At 37.7% G+C, this 14,247-nt stretch overlaps 1 protein-coding gene and 1 long non-coding RNA gene across 2 annotated transcripts in view; one reads left to right on the top strand and one right to left on the bottom strand.

Annotated features, from left to right (window-relative positions):
- LOC310909031 overlaps window positions 1-14,247 on the bottom strand; it is a 264,699-nt gene that overhangs the window by 124,662 nt on the left and 125,790 nt on the right. The window lies entirely within an intron of this gene.
- Window positions 1-14,247, top strand: part of CDC123 (cell division cycle 123) — a 31,840-nt gene that overhangs the window by 1,660 nt on the left and 15,933 nt on the right. The window contains exons 2-7 of the mRNA XM_083858761.1: window positions 372-443; window positions 2,279-2,333; window positions 3,137-3,169; window positions 5,592-5,687; window positions 6,385-6,491; window positions 12,681-12,729. Coding sequence (XP_083714887.1) covers window positions 372-443; window positions 2,279-2,333; window positions 3,137-3,169; window positions 5,592-5,687; window positions 6,385-6,491; window positions 12,681-12,729 — 412 coding nt within the window. The remainder of the gene's footprint in view (window positions 1-371; window positions 444-2,278; window positions 2,334-3,136; window positions 3,170-5,591; window positions 5,688-6,384; window positions 6,492-12,680; window positions 12,730-14,247) is intronic.

Below are 14,247 nucleotides of genomic sequence, written 5' to 3'. Positions count from 1 at the left end.
AACGTTAGGATGGCATAGGCAAATTCTGATTTGAATTTCAGAAGGAAAATCTTTAGTTTGAGCAACATGTTTTCTCCTCACAAGCTGCACACATTTTTACTTGGAATTTCTTAGAGCTTTGAAGGAATGGGGCCTTTTTGTTTATTTCATCTAAAATTTTTGTCCTGTACTTTCCTGGAGGAAAATGAGTATTGCTTTTTTGGGTGAGGGATAAGATGGGAGAAAGAGAATTTTCTTCCATAATGTTAGAGAATAAAACGTAGGATTGTTGAGGTATGTGCTATGAAAAAAAACCAAATTCTTTCATTCCACTAGGACTTTATTATAGAAGTAATAATAAGGTATTAAAGAGATTTTCACATTTCTTCCAGTGTTATACTTCCCCTGCCAGAGAATGTGAAAGAATATTTGCTGGATGATGGAACACTGGTGGTTTCTGGAAGGTAAAGTGTGTTTTCTCCCCAGCCTCCAAATATTAATGCCACTTTATATTCACAGCACCATTTTGTATATACATATTGTATTGAGCATAATGAGTTTTTAAATTTGACCAGTGTGACTGCAGTAAACCTCACCCTGTGTGGGCACGTAAATGGGCTGACTGTTGTTAGTACAGCTGGATTTGCTGCTGCCTGGAGCAGATCCTGAAATCCATGAACTACAATTCATTCTAGACCAAGTGGACACAGTAATTTCAATTTTTTTTCCTCCACTTTTCTTTGTGGGGTGTACCAGTCTCTGGGATGCTCAGCTGCTGGTTTGTGTTTGGTTCTTTGGGTCTGCTTGGGTCCAGTTCACAGTCTTGACCCATCCAGGGGTGAAGTGACATTACCTGAGCTTAGTTCTCAATAAAATAAACTGTATACAAACTCAATAATTAGTAACATCTGATATAATCATTTGCATATGGGTAATCCATGACAGAGCTGAATGTCCTGTATGCACACTCACACCAGGATTTTGGATGGAGAAAATTGAGGTGGAGAGATGGCAGGAACAGTTGGTGAGAACACAGGTCTTGCTCTTTGTTTCTGCCTAGGATCTCACTGTGTGGTTTCTTTGTGCAATGGTTGCTGCCTGCATTTTGTTAATGATCAAACTCAGGAATCAGTCCTCACTCCATGATTCCCTAACTGGCAGTTTACCCCTTGCAGAGCAGCCAGTGAGGCTGTGGGAGAAAGGCAGCTTGGTCTGATTTATCAGGTATCAATCTACATAAACATTAAAGCTGTTTAAACGCCTTGTAAACATGAAAGGGTTTAATTTTTAATTTCTAAATTCTTATTAAAGGGTATCCAGAAAATTAGAATTTTTTTTTAAACCATTTTGGATCAGAACTAGTATTGTCACCTGCTTCTGCAGAATTGTGCAATGTATTTAGCAGCAGCTTTTTTTTTTAATAAGCCCTCAGAAAAACTGAAATAGAAGATTTGACTTAACAGCTGTGTTCTACGATTTTGCTGTCTTCAGTGGAGTAATGGACAGCTGTATGATCAACTTAAATTACATTTTTAAGATGTTCGCAGTTAAAATTCCTTTTAAAAACCATTTTTTCTCTGAGCTGAATTTTCTTAGCTGTAAGTAATTGTGATGTTCTTGCAGTCAAGGCCAAGATTGCTCCTAACCTTCAGTGCACCCCTATCTGACCTCTAGATCTCAAACACCGGATTGATCCCTATGGAAGTGCATTGAGGGACTGCAGAGACTCAGCTTGTCTAATAATTGACTTTTGGCAGGGATGTTCATTTGACCTTGCCCTGTTTGCTACACTCTCCACTTTCCATAGGATCTTCTTTTGTCTGAGTGCTGAGTGTGCAAGGACGTTTTTTTTCAGAGCCAGAAATTCACAGGTCAACATTTGAAACTCAAGGTTTATGAAATTTTACTTGAAAGGGGAGTATGGAGGTAAATGTAATTTAAATTGAACTTATTTTTTTTTTAAGTTCAAATTATGTTTGTGTCACAGTAAAGCTGGAAAAGAATCATTAACAGGGTGTTGAAAAGCTTCAGTTATGGTGTTTTAGAGCAAAAATACCTGATCTGCTAATTTGAAAAAGGAAACTGTTCAGGGTAGGACCCAGGCCTAATGCCAGATATTTGGGCTTCAGTTTTCAGTACTGGCTTCTCTGATTTTTCTCTGACAGGGTTTTGAGGCTTAATCTCCTTATGAAAACATTTTAACACGAAGAGCTGGAAGTGCTGTGGAAATAAAATGGATATGGTCAAGTCAAACTCCAGTGCTTAATTTTTTTTTTTTCCTGTTAATTTTTTGTTTCAGAGAAGATCCGCCAAGTCATGCTCAGGAGGGGAGTGATGATGCAGAGGAGATACAGGTCAGTGTAAAATGCAAATTAATGTCAAGTCTCTTGAGAAAAAGATGAATGAATAACTTTTTCGGTGTAATTTATAGGTGCAGAGAGTACTTTACAGAAATAATTATCATGTGGTAGTTGCCATAAAAAACAGAGAAATGTGAGCCCTTATACTGTGAAGTCAGGGAAAGTTTAAAATAGTTCTCTGCTCTTTCACAAAGGCATTTTTTATTTTTCATTTCTTGATAATTGCATTTGTAATAACAAATGGGGAATGTTGAAATTGAACTTAATGCTGTTTCATGCCATGAAAAATTAAGAGTACATTTGGAGTAATTACTTCAAAAAACAGTGAAAGTTTCTGAGGCCATAAAAACTCAGAAGGCCAGTCTGAGTTAAATGAGGGAAAACACTGGAAAATATTGTAAGTACAACGTGACAGAAAGTACAACAAGGATATGAAAAATAAATAAAAGTGAAAATAATGGATCATGGATCTAAGGATGGACGTGCTGGAGCTGGAGACAAGCTGTGGATAGGGGAGACTGAGGTCTGAAATGTCCATCTTTCTGATATAAATCACAATTTAAATATATACAAGAATCTTTTTATCAATACTTCAGAGTAGTAGGTCTGCTGAATATACACTGTTCTTCCTGCCTTACTTTACAGCCAAAATAATTGCAGGATGGTGATGTTGTGGTGTCTGGGGCAATGATTTGGTCTATGTGTTGTAAAAGGCTGCATGAATTCTGATGTTCTCATAAATCATAAAGGATGGCTCAGGAAACTGGTAACCTTTGGTTTGTTCTTATTTTGTACAGTGGTCAGATGATGAGAACACTACAACACTTAAGGTAAGGTCTGTAAAAACCCACAGACAGTTTGTCAGCAGTTTCCTTTCTTCAGCCTTGTGATACAAACCTGTTGCTGGTTAGAGATATCTCTTGCTGTATTTAACATTTTTCAGACCATTTTAGATGGATGGCAGTGTAAATGTCTGTAACTTAAAAAAACCTTTACTGGCTTAATTTTATTTAACTAAAACACAACACTTCATCCCTGACAATCATACACTTGTTAGACTCTAGGAAATGAGCTGCAGTTCAGCTCTAAATATAGCTGTCTTTTATTTTCACCACTTTGAGTATTTCCAAATTATTTAATCAGACTGGATGCAAGAGAAACAAAGCCCCTGCAGCTCAATATTCACAGCTCTTCTCTTGATGTGCCATTATTTCTTCTAAGTACATCTCTCTATTATTTTTATCGTCTTCTTGCATATGGAATCAAGATCATAATGGATGCAAACCAGGCTCTCTTGATCTTTTTCTTACGTCTGTTTTTGAAAATTTTTGTTGCCCTGTCACTGTCAGAGTTAAAATACTCAGGGCACTTGTTGGTCCTTTAGCCCCCTAATGTTCATCAGAGTGTGGAATTGCTCATGTTGGATTAGGTGCCATATAATCACAATTCTGCTTTGAGTGGTGCTTCTGCTAGCACAGAATTTATAGCCTAGAGTTTAAAACTGATACATTGCAAATTTGTGCACACTGATTAATTTTCAGTTCAAATATTTAACCTTTGATAACCTAGATTCCTTAAATTGTAAATTACATAAATGAAGGATTTTAGGATCCATTATATGGTTTGCAAAGCTCATGGTAATGATGTTAAATAAGTAATACCAGAGTTTTGAATCAGATTCTGTTATAATGCAGAACACAATAAGGAAATACATAATTAAGAGGTATTTACCTGTCAGAAGAGAACAGGGCAAATGACTCTAGTGTATCTAGGTAAGTCTACAGCTTCTTCATGAGGGAAGTGAAGAGGTAGAAAATTCTGGTTTTAGAACAACTTGCATTAATATTAATGGTTACAAGGCCAGGTATTCAAAATTCAGGAAATGATGGAGTCCAGCTTGTTTATGCAGTTGTAGAATTTTCCTCTTGTGTGTATGTTTATCCCCTCGTGTTCATCAAATGACACATTGGTTACATCTTCCCAAGGAGGCTTAGTATGTGCTGGTATTACATATATAGTAGAACTCCTGATCTCTGTCAAAACAAGAGAAGCTTGGATCAGAATGCAGTGGATGAAGAGTTTTACTTCTTGCAGGAACAGTTTCTAGAATCGACTGAAAGTCTAAAAATAAAATTAGAGAAGTGGGGTTTTTTTGAGTTTTCCAAGTGTAGTTTCCCATGGAGACTAGGTAATGTATGAAGGAAAGGTTCAGAATGCTTCAAGTTCAGCCTAGGTCACTGCACTAAAATGTGAGAAGGTTTTTTTAAGTGTTTGCAATTTGGGAAGCTGCAGTGAGGAGATGCCAGAATGTATGAGTTTTTTTATTCACTTGTATGGCTGTGAGAGTTTTGTTGTTTAAGAGGCATCAATTAACTTTAGCATAGAAGTTACTTCTGAATTGAGTTTAAAAATAAGCAGAAACAGTGTTCCTATATACTTCTTGCTATAAATCCTGTCACATGAAAAGTCTTTGACATATGCTTCAAATCCTTTCATATTATTTTGAAGGTCAGAAACCTGTTACTTTTCTGTAGCACCACATTCAGGGTAGAGTTTGGAGCAACCTGAAGAGTCGGGTTCTTTTTTAATCTCAATCTTACATTTTCAATATTCTTTACAAGGCAGAGTTTTCTAGTCCAACTTTTGCAGTGTGTCCTCTATTTTGAATCCGTATATTGTTAAGCATCTACTTTAAGACCTAATTTAAGAGCTGATAAGTTAAAGTATTACTAACATTTTATAAAACTAGAGCTTAAATGAGCAGCTGTCACTCTAGTTGCCTATGAATTGCTAAAAATATGTTTAATTCTAAAATCACTCTTTAGAAGTTTAAATTTTACTGGGTCTTATTTGTCTGCAATAATCTAGCATAGCATATAAACCAACAGGTAAGGAATTAAGGTTTAGTTATTTGACTTGTATTTTTGCCAGCTGTTGCAGATTTCATGGTGACTGTTAAAATGTTTTGGGTTTTGTCCTGACGTTCATAATGCTTACTAGTAATGAGAGAACTTGGGAGCATTTTCAGCTTTCTCTGATTGAAAGAATGAGGTTTGATAGATTGATAAAGTGATAGAAATTTGATAAAGTGATTTATTTAAGTGATTTTATTGTATGCTATTTTTCTGGGACTCATACTGATTTTGGACTTATTTCTAATGCAATATGTATTTCTAACAGTATTTAGAAGATGGCTACACTTCACTATTAAATGTATTGAAATTTATATTTTTGCTGTTGTTCTTTGTTCAGGCACCAGAATTTCCTGAGTTCACAGCTAAAGTTCAGGAAGCAATAAGTTCCTTGGGTGGCAGTGTTTTTCCTAAACTCAACTGGAGTGCCCCAAGGGTAAGAATGCTGACTCCCAAAACTTGTAACAGACGTTGTCATACACAATGTTTTGTGTTTGTTTTCTCTCAATGCTTTGGAAAGAAGAAGAGATTAGAGGTTCTGGTGAAGGAAGAAGTGATGCACAAGATATCAGTGAAGTGGTGGATTCTTTAATCCAAGTGGAATCTTGTCTATCACTAGATGGTGATGGTGCATTTTCAGGGAGGCTGATGCATGGCAGCACTGACTTTGCTATCTTAAACCTATATCCTGGTCAGAGATGGTTGTGTGATGGGCAGGCTCTTCTTGTTGAAAACTTTACCTGGTATAAAGATGAAAAGTGCCACAGTTTCAAAAAAAGGCAATAAACCTTCCTCCAGTTAAATTTAACTATACCGTAAGGATGAGTGCACCCAAATATTGTTTTGTGTTCTCAAGAGACATTGTGTTCAATCAAGGATTCCAAGAAAGTTCCTGGAAGCAGTAAAGCAAAAACTTACTTTTGAAAATGAATTTGCACTGCTTTCATCAGAGTATTTATTAGAAAAACTATAGCTATTTTATCTCTTTTAACCACTGATGAAGTTTTCTTCCTAATAAAAACCACAAAACTTTTCTGCGCGTATTTCAAACATTGCATAATTAGATAGACTTGAAATTTGCAGTCCCTCCTGCTAATAAGGGTGTATTTCAGGTAATCTCTGTGTTTCTTTAGGATGCCTACTGGATAGCCATGAACAGCTCTCTGAAATGTAAAGCTCTCAGTGACATCTTCCTCCTCTTCAAGAGTTCAGACTTCATAACTCGCGACCTCACTCAGCCGTAAGTAGATTTCCAGCAGATAATCTTAGTTATACACAGGCAAAAAAAACCAAAAGCAAACCAGAAAGGCATTAAAGTAGCACATGCAACCAGTGTGCTTTGACATTATAGACTAAGACAATATTTTTTTGACTACCTTTCCAGAGCAAGTCATGTTGTATTCCTGAGATTCTTTGCCTTCCCACCCCTCTTGGTGTTTACTTATTGCTACCCCCCTTATTGGTGCCACTTCTTATGGTAATACAGTGTGACTTCACTGTGTCCTTTCATATTTTAAAGGTGTTGAGGTTTGTGTGGCTGCCTGGAAGATGCTTGAGACTTCTGCTAACTTATTTCACATATTTCTAGAGCTTGTTCTGAACCCAAGTTCTTGTAGCTCTTGGAACAAATACATTTCAGCAGACTAAGGATAGCAGTTGCAGATAAAATTAAAAATATGATGTGCTTTGGGTTGATTTTTATCTGCTCATATGAAGGGAGTACTTAGTTGTATAGGAACAGTTTCCTCCTGTAGTACCTGCATCTCATTGATTTATGTCACTCATTTCTAAAATACAGCATTTTTCTGAAAGAAAATGAGATTACTGGAGTTGATATTTCTGTTACTATGGTTACTTTTTTTTTCCCCAGACAAGTAGACTTTCAAAGAAAAGGGGCAATCCATGGCTTGGTATCTGAGAGATTATTTTCCAGTAATTATTCAATACTTATTTACATTACAGGATTTTTTAGGAGACTCAGTCAAATGCAGAGCCATTGTTCTAGGTGCCTTATAGGGGGTTAACAGGTAAAATTTTCATGTCAAATGGCTTATGTCCTGATAAAAATTTTCTTTTTAAAGTGTGAAACCAGTTGCATTAATGCTGTGCCATTGCCTTCTTTATTATTCCTGCAACTCTAATGAGACTCTCATCCCCCAGTTTTTGGTACATGAAAAGAAAAGGGGGACTGTTGACAGCAAGGCTGTAAGTCCAGTTCTGATATTGGGTTTTACATCATGCCTAACCTGCAATGTCAGGAGGTGCTGGGGAAGACACTGAGGAGGAGAGGAGAAGATACTGGAGTGATAAAACAGTTCGAAAGTATGTTTGGCTTGGGAAACAATTGTGAAGAATGAGAATTCATGATTCTGGGGTCACAGGGAGGAATGGGGGAGATGAGAAATCTGTAGTTTACATGTCAGAGGTGAGTGAATTCTCAGAAGCCTTTGGTGCCTTCCCAAGGAGCTGCTTTTCATGGTTTCCCCTAATAAGAGGTGAGCTGTCTGGAGGATGGCTTGCTCACAGAGCTGAGCAGTGGCATTTTTATTGCAATGGCTTTCAGGACTGATTCTTGTGGGTCTGAAAAGAACTGCACACTTTGCATCATCCCTTTGTGAACGTTAAATCATATGGAGTTTGTCTTTACTGTCCTCATGTATAAAGAGGTCCAGCAAAAAGTACCCAGAGCTCCTTGCAGAATTCCTGTTTGGTAACTGTTTTCTAGTGAGTCTTGGAGACAAGCAAGTGTTCAGCAAGTGCCACTTGATTTGGACGTGGCAACTCTGTGTGGTAGAATGAATTGGTTCCACCACCTTCACTGATACTGAAATCAGTGCATTTTTTTGTCTGGTTTAATCTTGTATCAGTTCCAGTCAGTGCCTCAGCTCTTCACTTCACCCCCTGCAGTCAGCACTGGCTTGGGGGGAGAGGCAGTGAAGACATTCTGCTGGCTGTGGTGTGAGGTTTCACAGCAGGGCTGTTGCCTTGAACCATCAGTGATTTCACCTTCAGTTCACACAAGAACAGTAGTGGCTGAGCAGCCCAGAGCAGGCACATTCCCTTCTCCTGATCCTGCTGTGGAAGAAAAACCTCTTGCAGAAAGGCAACACCTCAAACTCCACTGGTCCAGTCCATTTAGGCTTCTTTTCCAGTGTGATAAGACCATCAGATTGCACAAACTGAGGTGGTAAATAAGTAAAGCTTATGACATGATTGTCATAATCATGTCATAAGGGAGATCACCTTGGTCTCTATGTATATCTTATAATTGATGAATATATCATACTTGATTAAAGCATATATTATTGCCCAGTCTCTGCCTGGTATTTCTAAATTACAAAGTTATTTGTACAGAATGTCCTCAAGCAGTGCAATGGTTATTGCTAAATCTTTACAGTGGTCGTCCTTAATTATACTATTGATTAGCTGCCAGTTCACTAGTCCTTAGCAAGCAGAAATTAAAAATGTAGCTGGCATAAGAACCTGAAGTGCTGAATAAATGAAAATTACATACATAATGCATCCAAATCCCTTGGAAGGACTACTTGGAGGGAGGAGAAGTGCACTATATTTCTACTTCATCAGTAATACTCAGTGTGGTCTAAAGGTTTCTTGCCCTGCATAAGTAGCAGCTGAAATGCTGGATACCCCTTTTTTTGTTGTTGTTGTTTTATGTCCTGCTGAACTGTATGAACTTAAGTATCTACTTTGTGGGCCATAATATGGTAAACATGCTGCAATGGCAGTTAGCAGATCTGAGTTTTCACCTAAAAATTTAAGTCAGTGACGCAGGACTTAAGGCAAACCACTTTCTTTGCCTGTTTCATCCTCTCCCATTTCCTGTCTGCCTCTAAACATTGTTCAGTGTTCAGGTCAGGGAATGCTCTTGTTGTAATTCTCAACTGTCTCAAGTTCCGAGAAAACTTCAACCACGTAATGCTTTAATACAAACTAATAAAGATTATGTACTCAATGCAAATACACTGAGCATGAATAAATGGCTTTGACTGTTTTAAAAGTTTGGATTCTCTCATGATGCTGATACCTTGGTTGAGAAGTTCAGACTAATGAATTCCCTTTCCAGCATGTTAATTTAAAATGAATTAACAAAGACTTCAGAGTGATGTACTCATTAATGCAGTTGTTGTTTCTGCTTCAAAGTCGGCATTGTATTTTCCTTAGCTGAGTTCTCAAAAAATCTTGTGGGTGGTGTGTTGTTAATTTTTCAGGCAGTAATGTAGGCTTTCAGAAATTTAGTGTTGAGTATGTGTGATTAAAAAAAAATCCCTTTTTAACTGGGATTTCTGTTAAGTGATTAAAAGTCCTTTTTTGAGCAAAAAGCTCTGTATAACCCTTATGGATGTATTGGAGTAAAATACAGTTTTCTTCCTTACTGTTAGACTGGGTGGACTATGTTTTGTTAAAATATGATTGATTGCTCACCTTGAGACTGGTAGAAATATTAGCAGTACTTCTAATGATGTGATAATGCCCCCTGCATTCTGACAACATTTCTGATGCCAGACTTAATGCTTTTAATATTGGATTCCAAATTGTAGGGAAATTTCAAAGTTTTTTGAGACGTGGAGGAATAACAAGCTGTGTTCTCATGATAGAATATAGGAGGCAGTGTTGGATCGTGAAGAATGTGCCTTAGCACTCCAGTATCTTTTTGCAGGAGCTGCTAGTTTAGGCTTTAGTATAAACTGTTTCAAGGTAGGCAGTTCCACACGAGAGCATGTGAAAAATGAGACCTTTGATGATGATTTTTTTTCCTCGAGGTTTTACTCTCACCCATTTTCCCTAGCAATTTGCACTGTAGTGCAAGATTCTCTTTTGAGTGGTGCATTAATTTGCTATTTCTTTTAGGCCTCAAAGTTCCAGCAAGTTTTAATATTCAAGGAATAAAGATACAATTCAAAGGCTGTTAAAAGCTTCTCCTTATTATTTTTTTTTCTTTTTAATAAGGTTTTAAAATAAACTGTGAGATAATAGCAGGGAAGTATCAGGTACAGAATAAATTCTACAATTCTCATCATTTTCATAATAGTTCCTAATTATCTCAGTGATTTGCAGATGAGTTCTTAGCAGGGTAGGTACTGGAGAAACTTGCCAACCTTATTAAATTGCTTTTCTCAGTGTTGAAAACTGACCTGCATAATGGCTTTGTGTAGTGTGTCCTGTGGTCACGTATTTGCATTTGGAGTTTGACATTGAGCTGCCACATATAAAGATATCTTGATCCTTCTGGTCTTGACTTCTAAGTGTAACTCTGTAAAAAAGCTGTTGACCACAACACAGCAAAAGAGTTTGATCCCTTCACCCATAGTATTCAATAGGACAGTTTTCAAATGCTTCAGAAAATACAGCCCAGGCGTATCTCAGTTTGGGGTTCCTGACATCTTTCTGATTGTTCTTTCAAGTGCATGCAAACCTGAATAGGATGTGGGTTGAAAACACCCTACTTAGCATTGTGCCTCTAGAGATCAAAAGCCCAAACATGAAATCAGATGAATCTCAGCAATAAATGCTACAATGAGCTGGTATGAAATACAAAATTGCAGCCTCAAGTCACCCAAAATTTGCTCTCCAAACAAAAGTGATGTTAATGAAAACTCCCAGTAATATTAAGAGTGAAAATTAGATTACAAAATCATGAGTTTATTTTGTCTTGTGCTGTGTTCAGTCATTTTTTTCCTCATTTCTACTCAATTCTGTGTCATTAAGGCTGAAAAAAAAAAAATCCCTTTACTGTGTCATGCAGTATTTTTGCCTGTCTGCTTGATTTGACAGTGATACCTGCACAGTCTGTGGGGCTTGGGATGGAACCCCAGGATTTAATTTTCTGACTTAGAAGGAAAGAGGAATCATCCTTCCTCTCATAGCTCTTGACCAAAATACTTGAGGGTTGAGTTAGGGAATAATTTTGATTATAAGGCTGGAGTTTTTTGACTTCCAGAAAAGACTCATTGAAATGGAGCAGATTGCAGGTACCCCAATCTCAGATCTGGAGTCTGTGAGTGGTGATACAGGTCTTGTAAAACTCCATGTGCTGGACTTCAGCTGCCTTTGCAGATAGAGTTTATTATTGGCTTTGTGTGAGAGGGGATATTTTCTTCACCATGATAGGCATATACTCTAGTAAGGGAGGAATTCTGAGTCTAGCAAAACTGTGAGCTCTCATGGGTTTGTTTCTGTTGCCTTGACAGATCTTAAATTGCGGGGAATCTAAACTGGAGTTGAAGGATGTTATCTGTTTACACAGGCTTACAGATATATATATGATGTGTTTGATCACTGTGCTTTTGGAAAGCCTGCCTGTATTGCCCTACTTTTCTGTATGTTGGGGGATATTAAAGTCTAAACTAAAATGTGTGAAATTTATTTCTGCTGGCAGCATACAGAATGAACTCTTACAATAGCTCTTCACTTTAAACCAAGGGCTGGGCAGCCGTGTCTTACAAATGCAATGTTTATGTGAGACTTCTGGGCTGCTGAATGAAGTTCACTGCCAAAAGGAGATCCTATAAATATTGCATTTTGGACTATTGCTCAGCAGTGACCCTTAACACAGTTCTCTGCTTCCAAGTAGTTTTGTTGCCAATAAGGTCAGGGAGTAGAACTGGAAGAAAAACACATACTCTTCTGTGAATACCTTTTGAAAGTTACAGAATCTATTGTGAGGTTTACCATAAAATGACAAAAAGGTACATGGAAGTTGACTTGACTTATAAGTGCCTCCATTCTTGCTAGCTCCTGAAAGGAGACCAACAGAGTCAGCTCCTCACAAGGGACAAAACCTTGACATCTGCTTGAAGTTGTGGAAATAGTTTTGTTTATTCCCACTCTCAAGAGATTTGTAAGAGTATTCATTAAGGCTCTTAATTTAGAAAGATACCATGCTATGGAATCAGGAGTGCCGAGCAGCAGGGCTGTTTTGCATCCTTTATTCATGGAAATGAACTGCTGTAAGGCATGATGATGTGTCTTTGTTGTGTGGTTTGCAAAGTTAAACATTAAAAGTACTTGGGAAAACATGCTGCAGTGAAACTGGATTAGATTGCTCAAGTTTATTGGGTTTTTTTGAGAATTCAGTTATGCCAACATAACAATAGAAGAGGAACGGAGCAGCACTGTTGATTCAAACAGAAATAAATCAACAGTGAATCAACACTGACGTATTGGACACATCCCTGTCCAGATTTAAGTGCTTCCAAATTGCTGGAATAAAGAGGTGATGATCCTGGGTTTTTTTCCCCATGATAATCATCAAAAGGAGAGTTGTTGTGTATTGCATTTATTTGCTTTGTACATATTGGAAATAATTTAACAGTAGTTCTTAAGTTTCACAGTTTGGGGTTATTTTTCTCACTACAGCTAAAATCTTCCTTGTAAAGCAGATTTTGAAGCCTATGCTTTACTTTTCCAGATTCATTCACTGTACTGATGATTCCCCTGATCCTTCCTTGAACTATGAGGTAGGACTCTTTGCATGACTTCCAAGTAATTTAAAATAATTGCTCACAGGCTGGGTGACATTTGTGGCTGGGTTTCTGTCCATGAAATGTGTTATGTTTGTTTTATTCATGCTGCTTAGGATATGAAGGGAAGTCTGGTTCAGCACTGCAGGTCATTTAATTGCAGATCAGGTGGGCTAAAGTGCAGACTTGAGAAGCTTCCTTGCAATGTCCTCTCATATCTGTCAGGTTGTGACAGGAAGGACAAGTTCAGTAGTTCAAAGTCATATATTCTTGATTGTGAGCTGCTTGTGAACATCACACTGAGGTTACCAAGGGTGAGGCTTGCTGCAGTGGCTGGGGACATCCTGAACTGTCTGTCACATCTTGTTTCCTATGTTTGTTACAAGATAAAAATGTTCAGCTAGAGATACTTTAAACTGTTAATGTGGAGCTACTGCTCTTATGGTAACATCTAGTCATCTCTCTAATAATAGTTTTTATGTAAATATAACATTTGTCATCATGCTGTGGGCTTAAAGGGCTTTTCAAAAGTGAATGAAACTTGTTTTATTTTGAAGTACTATCAAGTGTGCTTTAAAGATACAGGACATATAAAAGTTGGAACAAAGAGTTGAATGTTGACACTGTAGTGAGGAATGTCATCTCTGCTTACTGAAGCTTTCTGCTGCAGTTCAAAGGGTTTGGGAGTTCCCAGCATCCAGCAGCAGCAACTGGGGCCTTCAAAAACATGGATCCTTCAGAATATTTCAGCTTAGGAAATACAGAAACTTGAGAAAGTGCCAGAGAGATGCTTTAATTCCCAGGCAGTCTGTCCTATTGACTATAATAGTTTGCCTTCTATTTCTGTCCTGTGTCCTTATTTTAACTGGTTTGCGCCTTCAAAGGCGTCACAGAATTCTGCTTGGGTGTGTACCAGAATAGAGGTTGATTTGGATAAATTTAATTCTGCTCATCAGCTCCTTTGACTAGGGAGCAACTTTCTGCCAATTCCATGACAGATCTGTTGTGTTGTACAGCAGGGTTTTTATTTTCCATGCTTTATCAGTAATGTAACTTGGAAGTTGTTTCATAAATGATTCCACGGTTATAAATACTGTACCAAGTGGAAGAGCATAAGATAATTAAGGTGGGAAACGACCTCAGGAGGTGTCTAGTCCATCCTCATGCTCAAAGCTGGGTAAGGAATGAGATCATAGTGTCTTGCTTGGCATTTTATAGAATCTGGTCTGAAAACCTCAGTGGGTGGAGGCTGCACAACCTGTGTGAGGGAGCTCTTCCAGTGTTTGACAGTCATCATGGTTCCTTATGTGCAATCTGAACCTTTCTGCTTTAAGCTACTTTAGACTATATGGTCTTTAGAGATACCATCTACCTGAAAGCATTCTGTGATTCTCTGAAATTAATATTAAATCTAATTGTTTTGAAACCTTTGCAAAGATCATTATGTGAACTGCAGATTTAAGATTGTTTTGTTTTCTAGTAGCAGTGGTCATCTTATCATTACAGCAAAACTGT

This window comes from Zosterops lateralis (genome assembly GCF_965231275.1).
Source record: "Zosterops lateralis genome assembly, chromosome: 4".
NCBI lineage: Eukaryota > Metazoa > Chordata > Aves > Passeriformes > Zosteropidae > Zosterops > Zosterops lateralis.
This window is presented reverse-complemented; position numbering and strand designations above follow the sequence as displayed.